The sequence below is a fragment of the Octopus bimaculoides genome, chromosome 7 (assembly GCF_046866305.1).
Source record: "Octopus bimaculoides isolate indiv1 chromosome 7, ASM4686630v1, whole genome shotgun sequence".
NCBI lineage: Eukaryota > Metazoa > Mollusca > Cephalopoda > Octopoda > Octopodidae > Octopus > Octopus bimaculoides.
Window position 1 is genome coordinate 38,423,779 of NC_142934.1, and position 20,720 is coordinate 38,444,498.

Consider the following 20,720-nt stretch of genomic DNA (forward strand, 5'->3'; position numbering starts at 1 on the left):
TCAAGAAAATATGGATTTCTTTTTGTCGTGAATATTATATAGTAAATGGAAAGTTTCCGATAGCCTCAAATTATGCACGTGTTACTATAACTATATTTAAAGGAACTGAATGAATATAAAAATTTCGGGACCCTGTGTTCTACAGCAGAGTCATTGTCATGCCTAATCAGAAAGAAACCAATAATCTTGTTAAAGCAAGCTGGACGTCATCTGTTTATTTCAAAGATTAATTTGAATATTGTGTTCTGAAAGTATGATCTGTATTTTGATTAGTTATCGGGTTTTAACTGTTATCTTATATTTGATACTCGGTCTAGAAATATACAAATGATTGGAAAAGATATTTTTGATCTTGAATAAAACAACTTGTCAATAAAATATTTCGTTTAAATTCGATTTTTAGGCACTAAATCATTTGAAAACCTCCATGAAAATCTTAAGGAAGCAATTAAAATGAAGGATGCGCGATACTTAGAAAAAGTTGTCAGAGATAGTGTGGTTTCTGGTATGCCAGGACTCGAAGCTGATATTCAAAAGGCCAGGAACATATTAGATATTCTAGGAGGTGGCAGAGGAGGTATAATTTAAATAAGAACACTAAATTATATATTATTACTTACCTTTTCAAAGCACTCTGTAAATTTCATAAGCTGCATGAACATTGAGTGATTCACTTGTAAATCAATTATTTATAAATAATTCCTTTGTAAAAATATGGTCAACTGTAAAATATACCTCTGGAAACTTAATTTATGTTAAATTACTTTCCTTAAAGTAGATTCTATATTTACAATTTAAATTAAAGCAACCATAAAATAATGCAAACATTGTGTCTTAGATCTCAAAACACCGGATATTCTACGAGACCAATTAGAAATTGCAATTCGTCGTAAAGATATTCCTAGTTTGGAGAAAGTAGTTGCAGAATGTGAAACTCTAGGCTACCCTGAACTCGCTACAGATTTGCGAAAGGCAAGAAATATTTTGGAAAGCCTTGGAAGAGGTCGAGGAGGTTTGTTATATATGTAATATTACTGTGTTGCTTTGACATAATATTTGGAAATGTTCCAAAACATTGTCCAAATTAATTTGATTATTTCAAACAACTGTCTTTAAAAGTGCATTCGAGGCTTCATGCATTCTAGGTAAACGAATATGCTTGATTTAACGTAAAATATTTGTCATTGTAATAATTTCTTTTCTAGTCAAAATTATATACTTCTGTAGTTTCCAAATGTGAACAAAAAGATCACCAGATAATTACATCCCATGGGCACAGATATTTCAACGCATTAATAATTATATATATAGGTACTAACAACAAAATATCGTAGGGTGGAAATGACATCCCTGGATTTGCATTCTGGAAACTCAATCCATTCTTGTGAGAAATATTTAACTTCTGTATAAAATATTTTGTTGAGATGTGTATGAAAAGGCTTATAATGCAATGTTAAAAGTATATACAAACACACTCACATGTACATATGCATAAGGGAAACTGCAGTAACTTTTCTAGGAGTGGAAATTAGAAATATCATACATCTCATATCATAGATGTATGTTTTTCGAATAATACTTAAAAAGTCACATTTAAGTAACATTAAAAAATCGAGAGTATATTTCAATAAAATTACTTTCTCCTGAATATTCTATTTTCTTTCTGGTTGCTCTAAGGTGTAATCTTTAGACGGTTGCAACTTTTTCACATCTTTTTTTAAATCTCAGCATTATAGAAATTACACTTTGGTCGAAAATGTTGTGACAACATTATGGTATAGATACAATGTAAAAATAGGAAATTAATCTAAATCACAAAATCTAAAGACTACCAGTCACAGTTAAATTACACTTTTCAACCACACATTTCAGATATTTCATATGTTTAGGAGCTGGGTCACTAACTATAAAGTTCTTGACATCTTTGGGATTTTGTCTTAGTGAAATATCAAATGAAACTTGTGAAGTGAAACATTTCAGCCTCACAATTGTTCGCGGTAATACAGCGACTGGCTTAGGTTTCTAATATAGAAAAAATCTGTATTTTTAACATAAATCAGACTAATGTAAAAGTAATTTGATCGAAAAATATGTTATGACGCTCGAACCAATGCAGCAAAACGCAATGTAACGGTAGCAATTTGTCAAAAATCCTAAACTTCCTTTGCAAAAGGCCCATCAATGTTTTAAACAAATGCTTTACTATTTATCATATTACAGTATTATGTCTTGTAATAAGTTGTTTTCTCACAAAAGAGTCTTATACAGAAGGAAAGTGAAATGCTTGATGATGAACTGCTATAGCCTGAGTCTCAGGTCATATTTTACATGCTGTGACTCATCCTAAGCTGTCACTACTCACAGTAACCATTAACTTCTGCTTTTTAAGTTTTGTGTTAAATAATTTGTCACACTACTATATCAGGCAGAAAACTGAAATCTGTCACAATCCTTAGATTTTCACTTGTTTTTTGTTTGTTTCTTTGTTTCTTTATTTTTTGCCCGAACCGTTGCGTTTATTATCGACATAGCTGTATCGGTATCATAACAGAAGAAATTGTATTTATAGTTGTCAGTTCTGCAACATCATTCATGACAGTTTAGTAACAAATATCCATTTTCGATTAATTTTCAAAAAGTTGTTATTCAATCGATGCTGTCATTCAGTTGAATACACACATTAATTCCAGTTCAACTGGTTACTGTAAATAGTATTGAAATAATGATTATATACAGAACTCTATGTTTATATACATATTAATAGCCAATGGGATAATATATATTCTACGTTGCATCTTTGAAATTCTTGTATAGCTAAGGAACATTACATATTTTGTTTCGTGTGTTTGAGATTCTTGCATAACAACCTGTCTAGTTATCCATTAATTTATTTTAATTCATTCAGTGAAGCAAATATAATTTAATTTCTGGAGAAATAATAGGAAAACAAACAGAATTTCATTTATCACTTTTGGTTTGTTAGGCTTGAAATCTCCAGAAATGATGCAAAAACGCTTAGAGCTAGCAATGAAAGATAGAGACAAAGAAAAGCTAGAAGCTGTTATTGATGAATGTGTAGCTGCAGGCATGCCAGAGTTGGACTTGTTGATAATCCAGGCTAGAGATACACTAGAAAACATGGAAGAATATCCCCAAACAGGTTAGTAATGTGATGAGAAACGAGAGGTGTCTTTTCTGGTATATTCGTGAAAAAACATTATTCTTGAATTCTAAATCATTTCATGTTGGTATTCGATAATTCTATCATAGCAATGGATGATTATGATAATAACGACAATAATAGTAATGCGAATAGTGACACAATAGTAATAGCAATACATTTTTTATTATTTATTCATTAATTTATATAATCTAAACTATGAGATAAAAGTAATAATGATGATAGCGGTTAATAACGATAATTTCCACGTCATTACATATATGCATATATATGCAAACAAATATATATATATATAAGTGTATATATATATATATGTATATATATATATGTATATATATATATATATATATATATATATATATATATATATATATATATATATACATACATATATATGTATGTAAGTATATATATATATATATATGTGTGTGTGTGTGTGTGTGTGTGTGTGTGTGTGTGTGTGTGTGTGTGCATAATATATGTTTATATTTTTTGTTGTAGTTTCAGCTCAGAGCTGCGGCCATAAACATATATATTATACATAAATATGTGTATATGAATATATATATATATATATATATATATATATATATATATATATATATAGAGAGAGAGAGAGAGAGAGAGAGAGAGAGAGAGAGAATGGATTTTATACATAAATTTCCGATAAGTATTGGAAGGCTCTAGTTCTATAGTTACATTATTTCAAGACGTTATTATGAATTTCGTTTATTTGTATTCCTATTTGTATTATTTACTGGCAGCTAATTGTCTTTATGGAAAGTGAGTAGTGAATTATTCTTTCTGTTTTAGTCTTCAGTCTGATCATATTTTTTTTTGTCATAGCATATAACTCATTCACCTCTACTAGCATTTAAAAATCTAGTTGTAATTTTTAACACAATGTCCTTTGTTGCTTGCAACAACTCTGAACAATATAAGAAGGTAGCAGATTTCAATCCTTATCATAGTCAGACTCACAATTCTGTGATACTGCTATTACTCCTCTCCTTCCTGTTACCTGAGTAGTAATCGTTAGACGCTTGCTTTAAATAGGTAATCTAGTTTTCAAGTAATGCCATTTTAGTCAAATTCCTTTCTTTTGACAGTCAGTTTATTATGGCTCTGAGGGAGATAACGGTGTTGGACTGTCTTCTATTTTTTCAGTCGATCGACTATGCATCGATTGGTTTATACGATTGAACTATGGAACTAGATCCCTCCAATATTTGTCGGAAACATATGTAAGCCTTTAATAAATGTAGAAAATTCATCGTCTGTGTGTATTTTGTATATGCCTTGGTAACCATATCGCGGAGTTACAAATTTGACTCATGGCAGCTTATTGAGTTCGGATTGCTTGAATTCCCACGGTTATCATAGGACATATTTGTTATCCTGGTATATCTTTATCTACAGTGAACTTATGAAATATTTTACCTGCATTATTAATCTATTAAGCCATTTTTATTTATATACATGTATATGGGTTTGTGAACATGATTATGTATATATATATATATATATATATATATATATATATATATATATATATATAGATAGATAGATATGTGTGTGTATGTTTGTATATATGTATGTATGTATGTATGTATGTACGTATGTATATATATATATATATATATATATATATATGCCAAATTTATTTAGGAAAACTGATAGCTGTCAAAAGGGCTCTTAGCTATACTACTTTAGACAAGAATTTGTCTTTGCTAAAACATTTTTACAGGCTTTCTGACTCACATTCTTGGTTGTCTAGGATCCAGATCACCTGAGACATTACGCAACCAGCTTAAGAAAGCAACTAAGCAGCGTGACAAATCCGCATTAGACAGAATTATCGGCGAGTGTGAAAATGCAGGATATCCTGAGTTGGGGCTTGATCTCCTGAAAGCTAGAAGCACGCTGGAAAATTTAGGTGGAGGTCGTGGAGGTTTGGTCCAACATTCTTTTTATTGTATAAAAGTTCAACTAAATTATTCTTGTTGAATAAGCTTTTATTTTAGTCAGTCCTGAATGTGTGTATAATTATTTGGATATATTATAGCATCATATTGTATATGTGTCTATAAGTTCACACACTTACACAAACACACGCGTGCACAAAAAGGCACACACATTACATGTTCTTACCGGTCGTTAATACATTACTTTTAAAAATTTAACTTTATCGTACATTCGCTAATGATATAAATACAATTCTTCATCAACTCTTTTCTTGAGATATAAAGTTATCGAAATACGAGCTTGAATTTGTTGTAAAGAAATTCATTATATATAAGGTGATTAAGAAGTCTCTTTACATATTGATTTACATATTTCATAAAAAGACGATGAGAGAGTATTTCTAAAAAAAGTCAAATTATTCTCACATATAGACATATATTTATATATACGTATGCGCATATATATATATATATATATATGTACATATATACATATGTACATATACATATACACACATATGTATGTATATATGTATATATATGTATGCATATATATACATATATGTATGTATATATGTATGTATATATATATATGTGTGTGTATATGTGTGTATATGTGTATATATTCTTTAACTTGTTTCAGTCATTTGACTGCGGCCATGCCGGAGCACCTATATATATATATATATATATATATATATATATATATATATATATAGGTTATGAGAGGTAATGGTGTCAATAAGACCTAAAGGTGCCAGGTAATGCTGAATAAGTGCTATGGATAGACCATAGTTAAGCTCCAGGTTCGGTGATTATCCGAATAAGAAATCCGACGTAGGTCATATAACAGCATGTGTATATATAAAAAATTTTCATAATGAGATAAAAAGCCAAGGCTGTGAAAGATTTTAGGACATTTATAAATAGAAGGTCTTACAGCTGTTTCTGGGATATTTCATATATCCCTTCATCGGAGACGGTGTGAGAAAATGGTTAAGCAATAGTTAATTTAGATAAGATATGAGATAGAGAGCTGTAAGACCTATTTATAAATGTTCTAAAATCTTTCACAGCCTTGGATTTTTATCTCATTATGAAAATTTTATATATATATATATATATATATATATGAAAGAGCTGCGGAAACATCAAACTTACTTGTAAACATACATATATATTTAATGTGCGATGTACACATTGTTGGTTGGCTATTGGCGTCTGAGTTCATCTGCTCTTTGACAATCTTGATTTTTATTTACAGAATATCGAAAATCCTCCTCCTTACCCAACATGTTTGGCAGAGTTACTCAGACAACAGGTTGTACTAGGCTGCATTTTACCAGTATCACTTTCTAGTGGGGAAATATGTGCGGCACACGCTTAGCCGACCTCCAACTCGGGGTTAAATAATCCTCTTGTGGCACCTGGGGTCTCCCACTTATCTACAGCAATAAAATACAGCTTTTTTCTCAGGGAAGAAGGTGTAATGTAGTGAGAGTAGTCTCGTTTCTCCCATTAACATTTGGCTGCGTCACCTGTTTAATTTCTGTATAAACAATCCTGGTCTTCATTGATTACTCGCTAGAACTTCTTTGAGCTACAGACAGGGAATCCTTGACGGTGGCGGTTGGGTTATCAGACATTTGAAACAATTGAATACTTCTATAGTCGTAGCTTCATGGAGACATTTGAGATTTTCTATTCCCCTGTCTCGATGCCTCTCCAGTTGAAGGGTCGTATGCTCACCAGTTGATGAATTTCATAACTTCAGGCATGTTCCTCTACTGATTTCCTTCTTTCATTTTTCCGTTCTTCCTCTCTTTTATTTGTTTGTTTTTATGCATATAAGTCATCGGCATATTTAATGGATGAATTATCGCGCGCGCGCGCGCGCGCGTGTGTGTGTGTGTGTGTGTGTGAGTACTGCGGAATGGAGAATATTTTGATAGCATATACCCCAATTTCGCTAATTGTTTTCTGTACCTCTATAGTTATAAGCAAACATTGACACTCTTTGGGTTCGTCTATCCTTGGTCCAGGGGTATATCTAGGATGTGACAGTTGAAGAGCGAAGGGACTACATGACTTCTGGAGTGGTACTCCAATCTACTGGAGTGATGTGACATATTGTGGCTTGTTCAAGGGGACATCTTTTAAATTACTCCGTAGAATGCTTAGCTCCTATAAAGAACCGTCGTTCGATGCTTTTCTTTAAGATTAAATGTGAGAAAAAATTTGTTTCACAAATATGAATGCAAATTCAAACGTTCACCGTAAAGTATACATTAAACACTATTACTTTTAACTTAAGAGTATATAAAATAAGCTACTCTACCTGATGGGCGCCCTTTGGTTCAGTCATGCGTATTTTCAACTGAAAGGTCTATTTATTGATTTATTGTGTGTGTGTATGTATGTGTCTGTGCGTGTGCGTGTGTGTTAGTACAGATACACAATCAGTGTGAACGAACACGACAAGGCTGGTTATGTTTTTCGTGAACATTATTTCGTGAGCATTATAATTTATTATTTCTATAATTAATATTTCCTCCATTTTCTGGAGGAAAGATTATTTATAGAAATAATCGATGTTACAAGCATACTTATTTTAATGATAAATGAATTAAACTGTGCATAATATGTCCGTTTACTTCTTGACAAATTACATATATATTATGCGCATATGCTATCGTATCTTCATCCTTAATTGCTATGACAATTTTCATATATGGTTGCTAGGCACAATGACAGCGGAAAATATACGTGAAAAATTGCGAGATGCTATGATAGAAAAAGATAAACGCAAACTTGATAAAGTTCTTAGCAAGTGTGTTGCTGTTGGATTGCCTGAACTCCAAGAAGATATCCAACAAGCAAGAAGTATCTCTAACATCCTTGCAGGTGGTACAGGAGGTTAGGAATGAGTTTTGTATTCGACGTTAAACCTTGTAATTTTGTTACAGGTATTAAATATTAGGCTTCGTAGATAGAATAATTATTTTATATGAATAGTATATTGAATATTAAAAACATTATGAGGTCATATATTTCTTTTTTCTTACCATGCTGCGAATCATTGCTTATATAAAGTCGATAGTGTCTCACATACACAATATACTGAGCCAAACATTTTCGATCAGTTGAGATAATTCAAATAGTGAGCGGACATTTTTCATCTACGGATGTTTCAAATATAAAACAACAATGAAGAATGATAATTCCAGTAAGATCATTAAAGCCAGTTGGACGAAACCATAGGATATGTTTTGGTATTCGACATCCACAGCACTAAGGACTGTAGTGGCACTTAGAAATATCAACACTATGATAGAGAAAAAATACCTCATAGAAACATTCTGTATACTAAATAAAAGCAGTAAAATCTCATATACGTTATACAATGAGTTTCTCTTTTACTAATTGTTATGGTTATTCAGCAATTAATTTAAAAAATCATTTAAACTCTTAAAATAACAAACAAGGGAATTTTCTTAATTCTATCTTCAGCAGATAAATTATTAACACACGTGTTTTTGTTTAAAATCGTAGTCTATGTAGACAAATGTTATTTACATTTATTCTGATATACCATTAGAAATGCAATCTCCCGATTATCTGCGTGATAAATTGTCACAAGCAATCGTCCAGAAAAATGTCCAAAGCTTAGAGAGAGCAATAGAAGAATGTGAAATTGCTGTGTATCCTGAACTTGGGGCTGATCTCAGAAAAGCAAGAGATACTCTTGAAAGTCTTACCGGAAATCGTGGAGGTTAGCTGCATTATAGCAATTTTAAATGTTTACTTTACTTCATCTCATTCCTATGCATCCATATCTTAGAAATTTTAATTTACCTCAAATTTGAAACAAAGTAAATTACATACGTATACAAAGTACTATAGTAACAATTTTTGTTTACGTTTGAAAACAAATTCCCATACATTCATGATTATATTTGGTGAACAGATACAGCTATCTCCCATTCCACTTCTTTACAGAGAGATAAAAAGAATTCGTAGACGTTTATGATTCTTGGCTTCATTTAAATTTTAGGACTGAAAAGTGTCGACACTTTGCGGGAAAAGCTAAAGACAGCAATGAGACAAGGGGACAAGGATAAACTTGAAAGTGTTATTAATGAATGTGTTGCTGCAGGCATGCCGGAATTGGATACTCAAGTCTATAGAGCAAGAGATGCCTTGCAAACTTTAGAAGAAGATCTTAAGCGAGGTCAGCATCTATTTACTTCATATATATATATATATATATATATATATATATATATATATATATATATATATATATATATATATATATATATATATATATATAATTCTTCTCTCATTATTATTATTATTATTATTATTATTATTATTATTATTATTATTAACAAGGCGGAGAGCAGGCAGAATCCTTAGCACGCCGGGCAAAATGCTCAGCGGTATTTCATCAGTTTTTACGTTCTGAATTCAAATTCCGCCAAGTTTGACTTTGCCTTTCATCATTTTGGGGTCCATGAAATAAGTACGAGTTAAACACTGAGATCAAAGTAATCGACTAACTCCCTTCCCGAGCTTTTTGGCCTTGTGCCAAAATTTGAGAGCATAATTATTATCAATATTGTTAATCATAATTACAAAGCTATTCAAAGGGCGAGATTTTCGTGTGTTTGTCCTAAACCTGTATATGTCCGTTGTGCATGCATCTGCATATATATATATATATATATATATATATATATATATATATATATATATATATATATATATATATGTCTGTATGTATATACGTATGTATGTGTGTATGCATGTTTGTATGCATGTATGTACGTATGTGTATATGTATTAATAAATTTTTGTATTGACTCTTCTCTTAACTATGCTGTGATCTATTTTGAACATGAATGGCATACCGAAGTTAAAACGATTAAAAATCAGCTTAAAGTTTTGAATATAAATAACACATATCAAAGCTTTAGTTATATGTTGAAATTGGATATTACTACACAAAACTATTGTCTTTTATATTTCTTTAATCTGTGTTATACGTTTTTTGAAAGTTTATTTTCCGTTTAGGTACTATATTGTATTTTTTGATTGTCAGGATTTAAATTTCCCGAATTTCTCAGAGAAGACTTAAAATCTGCCATTAAGCATAAAGACCGAGAATCTTTAGAGAAACTGATTCGTAATTGTGAAAGGTCAGGCTATCCAGAGCTTTCTTCTGACTTACAGATGGCAAGAGAAGTGCTAGAAAGCTTAGGTGGAGGTCGTGGAGGTTAGAGCTTTTATGTAAATTATATCGAACTGTATGATTTTAAAAACATAAATACATATTAAGATAGAATAAACTGAGTTAACTTATAGAATCATTTCAAGCTATTAGCTGATATATATATATATATATATATATATATATATATATATATATATATATATATATATATATATATATATATATATATATATATGCTGTGAAGTAACTAAATAATATTCTTTTGAAGTTGGTGCAAAATAGCGACTTTATTAAGCTCACAGTTAATTTTCAGATACTGTAAAATTATGTACAGAATACAAAGTTTTATTCATATGAATATTTATTATCAGGTGATATGATTCCTGCTGCTCTTCGTCAGAAACTTGATGACGCTATAAAAAATAAAGATAAACGTGCCTTAGATAGAGCAATACTGGAATGTATATCTGCTGGAATGCCAGAACTTGATGATGATATACATAAAGCCAGATGTGCATCGGATATTTTTCATGGCGGTACTGGAGGTTAGCTACACTTTATACACAACGTGTTGCTCATTAATTCCTAATAAATAAAAATAAAATTTCGAACAAAAGTTAACTAGAAATACTCATTGTATAATAATGGATAATGTTAAGCAAACTCAGCAATACAATATCAGTTTGGTTTTAGTTTGTGAGAATTAATGAATAATTTTTGTATTAATAATTGAAAGTCTTTACAACTGTAATATGTAAGATGTTATACATGAAGCATAAACAAATATAGAGTTTATATGACCATAAAAATTTGGCTTATGATATTAGTTTGATTGATTATTTCTTTCTTTTGCTATTCTGATCAACAATTCAATTTACTAGAAAAAGTATCTCCTGTTGCTTTACGAGATCAATTAGCCAAAGCAATTCGTCAAAAAGATCTTAAAAATTTAGATAAAACTATAAGTGAATGCGAAAATGCCCTCTATCCAGAATTGGGACCAAACCTTCGTAGAGCAAGAGATGTTCTCGAGAATCTTGGTGGTGGCCGAGGAGGTTAGCACAATACCTATTAATATTTTTGTGATCTATTTATTCCTGAACTTATCGAAAGTATTTCACTCGTAATTAATATCATATTTGAAATATTCATACTGTTAATTTTTACAAATACTTTATTTCTCTATGATATTTAGTATTATAACTCACGAAAACCATTTACATTTGAAATTAAAATGCTAATTTGTTTGATATCTACATCTTCTCAACTAAATTTTGTTATACAATATAATCATGTCTTCTTTGCAATATATAATATACTTGAGTCCTTTTTCAACTTACGGTTGCTAGGGACTCTGTCTCCTGACATTCTGCGAGGAAAGCTAAGGACAGCTTTAAGAATGGGGGACAATGCTGAACTTGAAAGTGTAATTATTGAATGTGTTGCTGCAGGTATGCCTGAACTGGATTCTGATATACACAGAGCACGAGATGTTTTAGAAGATTTTGACCATCGGAAAAAAGGTTCGGAAAACGAACTTTAAAAAATATGTATTTGGGTTAATTTCTTTCACTCTTAATTTAAAGAGCTCACTGTAAATAATTTCTGACTGTTTTCCTTAAATTTTTTCCAAAACCCTTTATATATAATTGCGTTAACTTGTTGGAATTCCATTTCAACTGATTATGAAGTTAAAACAATGATTATGAAGTTAAAACAATTAGAAACTTCGAATTTCTATATTACACTAAATCAGTAATATGTGTTTGGTTAATGTTCTTTTCGTTCTAGCAGGGTTTCTTCAAACTATTTTATTCTCATCTCATTTTATGCGAAGTAACATATTTATACTAATAAGTCTAGATTGATTATAAAAATTTGTTTCGCAGTTTCAAAAACGCTCAATATATTGCGAAAAGATTTATTGGAAGCCATTGAAGCTGAAGACAAAGACGCTTTAGAAAATTTAATAAAAGAATGTGAAAATGCAGCATATCCAGAGCTTGGATTTGATCTAATTAAAGCCAGAGATACTTTGGAAAGTTTGGGAGGAGAACGTGGAGGTTAGGCAATTCACGTATTAATGATATTTGACAATTTAAATGTTATTTTAATTTTTGTTTATGTACTAAGTTTCTCATTTGACAATATTTTAAACATCGTGAATTATTATGATAGCTCTTCCCCCAATGTCAGTGTCGCTCTTCAAATTTTCTCTGATAGGAAATATTTCCTCTGATACATTACGTGAAAGGCTCAAAGAAGCAATTAAATTCAAAGACAAACGAGCGTTGGAAAAATCTATTGAAGAAAGCGTAGCTGCTGGTATGCTTGAACTTCAAGATGACATTCAAACAGCTAGAAACGTAGCAGATATTCTTGGAGGTGGGGCTGGAGGTACTATTGTCTCTGGTATTGTTTATAGTTTACTGTATTTTAAATGCATATTTTTTAATTACTGCTATTTTTGAAAACAATTTAACACTTAGACATTTCGCTAAAATAATCTCTAATTAATATATTTAGATATTTAACAAATTTATGAAGATACTCTTAGTTTAGAAAACTTCTAGTAATTGTTCAATGATAAGAAGAGTAAATCTCTTTATATGATTTTACATTAACAACGATTACCTAGATAGAAATCATCTATAAATGACAAGTCAAAAAACAGTAACAATAGCTAAATGTTCAAAAGATTATAAGTACATAACGGTTACGTTAAGATTCATAGTTATTGCTAACCTTAGCATGAAATTGTAAAGCCTAAATTTCATTTTTGTTAGATAAATTATCTTCTGTATCAATAAGAGATGATCTCCAGAAAGCTACTGAGTCGAAAGATATCGATAGATTAGAAAAGGTAATCCGAATATGTGAAGCGGCAGCATATCCCGAATTAACTTTTGATTTGCATGAAGCCAAGAATATCTTCGAAAATCTCGGAGGAAATAAATCAGGTTCGCGATATATTTTCCTCCATTCTCCGACCCCAACCTACACATCTTTTTATAAATATAAGAATTTAAAGAAAATTTTGTTTTTACTATATCTACCATAGTATTTAATTCAAACTGATTGACTTATATGTTTATGTCTATATCTATCTATCTATCTATCTATCTATCTATCTATCTATCTATCTATCTATCTATCTATCTATCTATCTATCCATCTGTCTGTCTGTCTGTCTGTCTGTCAATCTACTATCTATCTATTTATTTATTTATCTATCTATTTATCTATCTATTTATCTCTCTATTTATCTATATCTGTATATCTATCTGTGAAAGCGCGTAACCTACTGGTTTTGGTGTTGCACTCATGAGTTCAATTCCCGGACCGGGCGATGCATTATGTTATTGAGCAAAATACTTCCTTTCACGTTACTCTGCGATCATTTCGACATCTGATGTGTAGCACATTTGTGCACCTGTACAGAGAATGTCAATTTGATGGAGTGAGCTAATGTACTGCACAAACGTTTGATCATCATAAACAAATCATCTCTGCAGGTCGTTCAGTAAAAGCTGAACATTCATACGTCATCTTCTAGTGAGAGTCCATTATATATCTATCGATAAGCACTTCCTTGCTTATCAATGATACGAGAAATCTTGCAATAAACACAACTTGAAGATTATTATATTTATTTCCCCTCCAGCTTCAAAAACAATGAACAGAAGCATGTGTGTTGATTACAGATTGGAAATCTAAATACTTCATACCCGTGGTTTGGTGGGAAACTGCGAGGTGCTGTATGTGAGCGTTCGTGTTTGTATGTTTGCTTACACATACACGCACACACACACACACACACACACACACACACACACACACACACACACATATATATATATATATATTATACATGCATACGTACAAACACACGCATATATATTTAGGGGAGTTGGAGGGGTCTACCAATAGTGTTAAATATGCAATTACTTTAATTTTCTTAATACTCAACTTCAAGAAGGAATATTTCTTATATTTTAATTTTTAGCACATCAAACAATTCTAGGAAAATCTTAAGCTACCAAAATATTTTTGATTTGTGATGTTATTAAATCTAATATAGTTTGTATACTGTTATAATATCTTAATTAGTTTCTAAACAACCTGAAATTCTACGCGATGAGATCAAAAAGGCAATAAAAGAAAAAGATAAATCAGCTTTAGAGAGTCTGATAAAAACTTTTGAAAATATAAGACTACCTGAACTCGGTTTGGATCTCAGTCGAGCAAGAGACGTTTTGAGAAATCTAGGTGGTGATTATGAAGGTTAGTTACCTTATAATAACAGTATGCGTATACTTTTGAAAGCCAGTTAATTTCTATTTATAAATGAGAATTATAATTTTGACTCATAATGTAAAATAAAATCAATTGTAAATATTGATGGATAGAAATTTTCTAAAAGAAAATAATCAATGAACATCCAAATTATCTTGTACTTTGCATCTCTTTATAACTATAGATTCGTTTCTTGAGCATGTTCTTCCCTCCAGTTAATATTTCGAAACTGACGTTATAATAATTTTCGTAAGGAAGAAAACTTTTGTTTATTTAAATAGATGCGTGTTTACCCTGATAACTAGTATTTAGTATTTATTATGTATTAGTTACTATTAATAGTCTTCATATTTAGTGGTGATATTTAAACCATTTCATTTAATAGGAAGTGTTTCTGTGAAATCTCTGCGTGAAAAATTGCAAAAGGCGATGAAATCTAAAGATAGACGTTTGCTAGATTCCGCCATCAGAGAGACTGTGGTCGCAGGCATTCCAGAATTAGAAACAGACTTACAACAGGCTAGAAACATGTCTGATATTCTTTCAGGTGGCAGTGGAGGTCAGCATTTGGATTAGTGTTCTGTTTTATAATCGTATCTTACTGTCATATGTTTATAACATAAATAACAATTGTTATTTTCTTGACATAAAACAAAATGCCTTTTTAAGACCCTACCACAATTTGAACTTAAATTTAATCTTATTATATCGTGTTAACATATTGGTGTTACCTGGCAATATTGTGCCACATTCTAAACTTTTACATAAAATATACTAAAATAGGTACTTGTTTCAAATTATTCATATAAAGAGATAAATCTTTTTTCCGATTAGATAAAAAGTCTCCAGCCTATTTGCGCAATCTATTATCAAGAGGTATCAGACAGAAAAATGCATCATGTTTACAAGAGGCTATTAATGAATGTGAAGCAGCTAAATATCCGGAATTATCCTTTGATCTGCGCAAAGGCAGAGAAGTTTTAGAACATCTCACTGGACATCGTAGAGGTTTGCATCTTCTTGCACTCGTTGCGTGCAGACAAAGTGGCTAGATATCGATAAATTTATAAATTCTCTTTATTTTTACAAGTTTAAAATATTCGTTTATTTCACATCAGTAACATTTTATGATTTCATAAAATATAATCGAAACATAGATTATTAAAAACAGACTTTAAATATCAATATTTAAATTACAATAACGCGACAAGTTACAAATGTTCTTCCTTTTTTGCTCAGAAATGTAAACAACAATTGCACGTTAATGACGGCCTCTGTTTCGATGAATGCATATGAATATAATTGTATATATTTCTATCTTTCTCATTTCATATATAATATATGTGTGTGTGTATGTATGTGTGTTGATGTGTATATACTTATGTATTGTTAGTGTGGAATAGAACATCGTATTATAATTATGTCATGTTTACAATATTTCAAACGCAAATTTCTGTGCAACTGGAGCATGCTCAGTGAAGTGATTGTAAGAATCCATTAATACCAGCCAAATTTTGATTACTAGGAACACTGACACCTGAGTCTTTACGAGAAAAATTGTGGGAGGCAGTTGCTACAATGGATCAAGACGAATTGGACAATGTAATAATGGAGTGTATAGCTGCAGGTCTGCCAGAACTGGATGCTGATATAGAAAAGGCTCGGAAAATCTCTCAGGATTTAGAAATGCAACGACACAGAGGTCAGATTGAAACTAAATCGAGAATTTACTTTCGTTTGCTCAACGACTTTAGTTTTAAGACTGATACTTTTGTTTTAAAATGTAGCTTCACTTTAATCATAGTTATTTTAGTCTTTTATAACCTTTCTTAACATGTTTCCTTGGTATAAATAATTGAACAACTGATAGCAGATGATTTTATGTTTTGTCAATTTATATATCGATATGTTATGATTTCACGTTATCTATAATAGTTTTATAGTTTTATCAAACTATTATATAATTTTAACTTTTTTATCAAACTTTTATCTATTTCTTCCCCCTCTTTCTCTCTCTCTTTATCTATTTCTAAATATATATATATAACTATTTGGCCACACGCCTCCATACGTATACACGTATACATATATGTGCGCGCATGTGTGTGTTTAATCTGACCGTTTCTTCTTTCGATGTTCAGACATACAATCTCCAGATTCATTGCGAAAGCAACTGGCACTTGCAATGAAACAAAAAGATGCCAGTCGCCTTGAAAAACTAATTGATGAATGTGAGGAAACAAGTTACCCTGAATTAGGTTCTGATTTACGCAAAGCCAGAATTACGTTGGAAAGTTTAGGTGGAGGACGTGGAGGTTAGATCTCAACTTGTTTTAATTTTATCTTATCAGTTTCTACTTCTAAGTACTTTCTATTTCGTTGTATTCCAATTGAGCAATTCTTGGTTATTGAATTTCCTATAAGCAATTATTCACTTCTTTATTATTAACTTTATTATTCAATTTAGCTATTCATATTGGAGTTCTTTGAGATTTTCCCCACTTCTGAAACATTTGTCAATACATATCAATAGATTCCAACCAGTGATTTTTTAAAAGTTTTTTTTCTTCTTGAATTGTAAAATATTAGAATTCTTAATGACTAGCTAATGTATACTGGAATTATCAAATATAGTGACGTACATTAAATATCTTGCTATATTACTTGAATAAATGCTGTTAAATTTTGGTTATCAGGAACAATGTCACCTGATTATCTACGAGACAAACTAAAGTCTGCAATGGAGACTAAAGACAAAGAAGCTTTGGACAAAGCTATTCGCACGAGTATTGCAGCAGGAATGCCTGATTTGGAAGTTGATATACAAGAAGCTAGACGAATGTCAGATATCCTAGCTGGTGGTGATGGAGGTTAGACTCAATGTGTTTATCCTTCGCATGCTGACTGGTTTTAGTAGATTTCCGTAGAAAATCTATTAGAACTTAGAATAGTTGCAAGTTTAGTAGTTAATTTTATTCATATTTAACTAATTTTTCTTTTTTTATCACACAATTTACATGTCATTCATATTGATTTTTCCTTACAACTTATTTAGTTACAATTTGTATATTTTCTCTGCATAAACGCCTAAAGAGTGAGCTCCAACGATTATTCCAATGGATACGATAAATTTTTTCGACCTAACGTTGTTACTCTTACACGGTAATATAGCTCTGATTTTCTAGCAATGATGTAAAATCGATTCAAAGTTTTATTAGTAATGAGATTGAAAACGTCAAATAATTACAAAAGTAATAAAGTAATTTAGAAAATGATATAAAATAAGGTTGATGATGATGGTGATGATGTTAATGTAGGAATCGATCATGATGATGACAACGTTGATGATTATTTGATTAAAACTTTAACCAGAAAATATTTAAAGGATGTTTTCTTTTTTCTAAATACTTTTCATGTTTGTATAGAGAGAGAATGTCCATTTTATTTACGAGATAATTTGGCCAAAGCTATCCGATGCAAAGATCCACAGGCGTTGAATGATGCTATCAAAAGGTGTGAAGAAGCCGGATATCCAGAACTTGGTTCGGATGTTCGTAAAGCAAGGGATGTTCTTGAAAGTCTTGGAGGTGGTCGTGGAGGTTAGAAGTTACAAAAAAAGAATTATTTTCTACTTTTTGCATGTATTTTCCAACAATTTATGCCCACAATAGCTCAAGAAGAAAAATGTGATGTAATTTACAGTAAATAAATTACAGAATCGATAGTCGCTGGATTAAATGTATAAAAGAAAACTTCATTTATGTCCTGCATGCTAACCTGCCGAGATCGATGATGCTTTTATCCTTCCAGGATTGAAAACATTAGTGCTAGTCATATACAGAACTCGATCTAATTGTAGTTGGTAGTATTTTCAGCCACGTGTGTATATAATGTATATGATCCATTTGTTTTCTAAACATTGTTGTCACTATATATTTTTCCGTTAGGAACAAAATCTCCTCTTCAACTAGAAGAAAATTTAATAACTGCTATGAACGCGGGAGACAATGAAAAATTAGAAAGTGCCATAAATGAATGCATCGCTGCTGGAATGCCTGAACTTGACAACACTATAACTGAAGCTAGAAACATTCTAGGTGCATTAAAGGAATCGGAGGAAAGAGGTTAGAACCTCCACTCAATTTTAAGATATACGTAGATTAGTAAAAGAAAAAAGAATTGTCGACTGCATGCATGTATCTATACATTGTCGAATGCATGCATGCATGTATGTATACACACACACACACACACACACACACACACACACACACACACAGAGGCACACATATTCGCACATAGACACACACATGCATATGTACGAGTATACACATACTATCCATCTATCTATATGTATATGTGCATGTATATATATATATGTATGTATGTATGTATGTATGTATGTATGTATGTATGTATGCATGTATGTATGTATGTATGTATGTATAAAAGATACAAAGAGTTTTCGTCAGGATGACTCAGACCAATACGTTTGCACTCTGAGTACTCAAATCAAATAGGTATGCCAGTAAAATTCCAGTGGGAATAGCAGTTCACGTTTGTTTTGTGACTGCAATTCTAAAGCGGCTAGAAGTGGCTTCCTCTTCTTCCGGTACTGAAATGTTTTTTATAAAATTATTTTAGCATTTTCTACCTTGACTTTTATCCATATATATCAACTCGTGTGTTCCTTTGTAACCTTCTACATATATATATATATATGTATATATATATATATATATATATATATATATATATATATATATATATATATATATATATATATATATATTATTTTGTTTAAAAGAGTTCCAACACTGTCTGTTTTTTATGTTTTATTTATATTCCTGCAGAACCAATGTTGGGTATAGAATATGGAATATACAATATATAATATAATATACAATATATAATATAAAATAAAATAAAATAAAAATGGATGGCACCATGAAAGAAAGTATTGAATGCAGATGAAATATTGAGTGTTCAATATAAAGGATCAAATATATAAATATATAAATATAAATATATAAAGGCGACTCGAGTTTCAGGGCTAGTTCCCTTCGTCATGGCCGGTATGACAGACTTTAACAGACTGTCTTTTAAACAAAATATATTCCTCTATACACAATCATACAAAAAAACCACCTTTTTTGTATTTTACTCGCATATATATATATATATATATATATATATATATATATATATATATATATATATATATATTGAGATAAATGGTAAGACAACAAAAGAATGAAAGAGATCTATATCTATATATATATATATATATATATCCATTTCATTTTGTTTCCGTGTATTGAGATATAACGATTAATACTAATTCTCAGTGACATGTCATGAGTCACTAGTTCACTAACTAAACTTTCCATTACATGTATGTGTATAAGTGTGTGTGTATATGAGCGAGAGAGAGAGAAAAAGTGTGTGTGTGTGTGTGTATGTGTGTGTGTGTGTGTGTGCGTGTGTGTGTGCGTGTGTGTGTGTGCGTGTGTGCGTGTGCGTGTGTGTGTGTGCGTGTGCGTGCGTGCGAGCGTACGTACATGTACGTGTGTGTATACGCTTGTAATATGAATTTCCGACCTGAAGAATGATCCAGATTTACTTGATCTATTGTCTAAATCTGTGTTATAGTCACATTTCCCCAACCAAATTCAAATGCCAATCGTATTAGGTGACGCAATATTCTAGACTGTAGTTCTAACAGAACAAGCAAATAGCAAGCTAGAAAATAGCAGATAGGAGATTATCCTTAGTGAGGACGACTGAAGAACAATCAGTCATAAGGTGCTCATTACGAAAGTGCGAGAAAGTTACCTAATAAGACAGACAGTTGAAGAAGGAGAAGGGTACGATAACAGGACAACGGCTGAAACGTTGTGGTCTGACAACCAAGATATGGATATTAATCTGAATACATACATACATTCATATATATATATACATATATATGTATATATATATAACTGTAAACATATGTGACACTTATTCGGTAGCCATGATAAAACTCCGAGATGCCGGGGTG

General features: G+C 31.1%; 1 protein-coding gene across 1 annotated transcript in view; it reads left to right on the plus strand.

Annotated features, from left to right (window-relative positions):
• LOC106876157 (uncharacterized) overlaps window positions 1-20,720 on the plus strand; it is a 301,548-nt gene that overhangs the window by 227,700 nt on the left and 53,128 nt on the right. Inside the window, exons 153-174 of the mRNA XM_089355802.1 lie at window positions 404-577; window positions 839-1,012; window positions 2,984-3,160; window positions 4,959-5,132; window positions 7,888-8,061; window positions 8,744-8,917; window positions 9,200-9,376; window positions 10,250-10,423; window positions 10,753-10,926; window positions 11,263-11,436; window positions 11,731-11,904; window positions 12,271-12,444; window positions 12,605-12,778; window positions 13,168-13,341; window positions 14,492-14,665; window positions 15,063-15,236; window positions 15,512-15,685; window positions 16,203-16,379; window positions 16,819-16,992; window positions 17,374-17,547; window positions 18,103-18,276; window positions 18,625-18,801. Coding sequence (XP_089211928.1) covers window positions 404-577; window positions 839-1,012; window positions 2,984-3,160; window positions 4,959-5,132; window positions 7,888-8,061; window positions 8,744-8,917; window positions 9,200-9,376; window positions 10,250-10,423; window positions 10,753-10,926; window positions 11,263-11,436; window positions 11,731-11,904; window positions 12,271-12,444; window positions 12,605-12,778; window positions 13,168-13,341; window positions 14,492-14,665; window positions 15,063-15,236; window positions 15,512-15,685; window positions 16,203-16,379; window positions 16,819-16,992; window positions 17,374-17,547; window positions 18,103-18,276; window positions 18,625-18,801 — 3,840 coding nt within the window. The remainder of the gene's footprint in view (window positions 1-403; window positions 578-838; window positions 1,013-2,983; window positions 3,161-4,958; window positions 5,133-7,887; window positions 8,062-8,743; window positions 8,918-9,199; window positions 9,377-10,249; window positions 10,424-10,752; window positions 10,927-11,262; window positions 11,437-11,730; window positions 11,905-12,270; window positions 12,445-12,604; window positions 12,779-13,167; window positions 13,342-14,491; window positions 14,666-15,062; window positions 15,237-15,511; window positions 15,686-16,202; window positions 16,380-16,818; window positions 16,993-17,373; window positions 17,548-18,102; window positions 18,277-18,624; window positions 18,802-20,720) is intronic.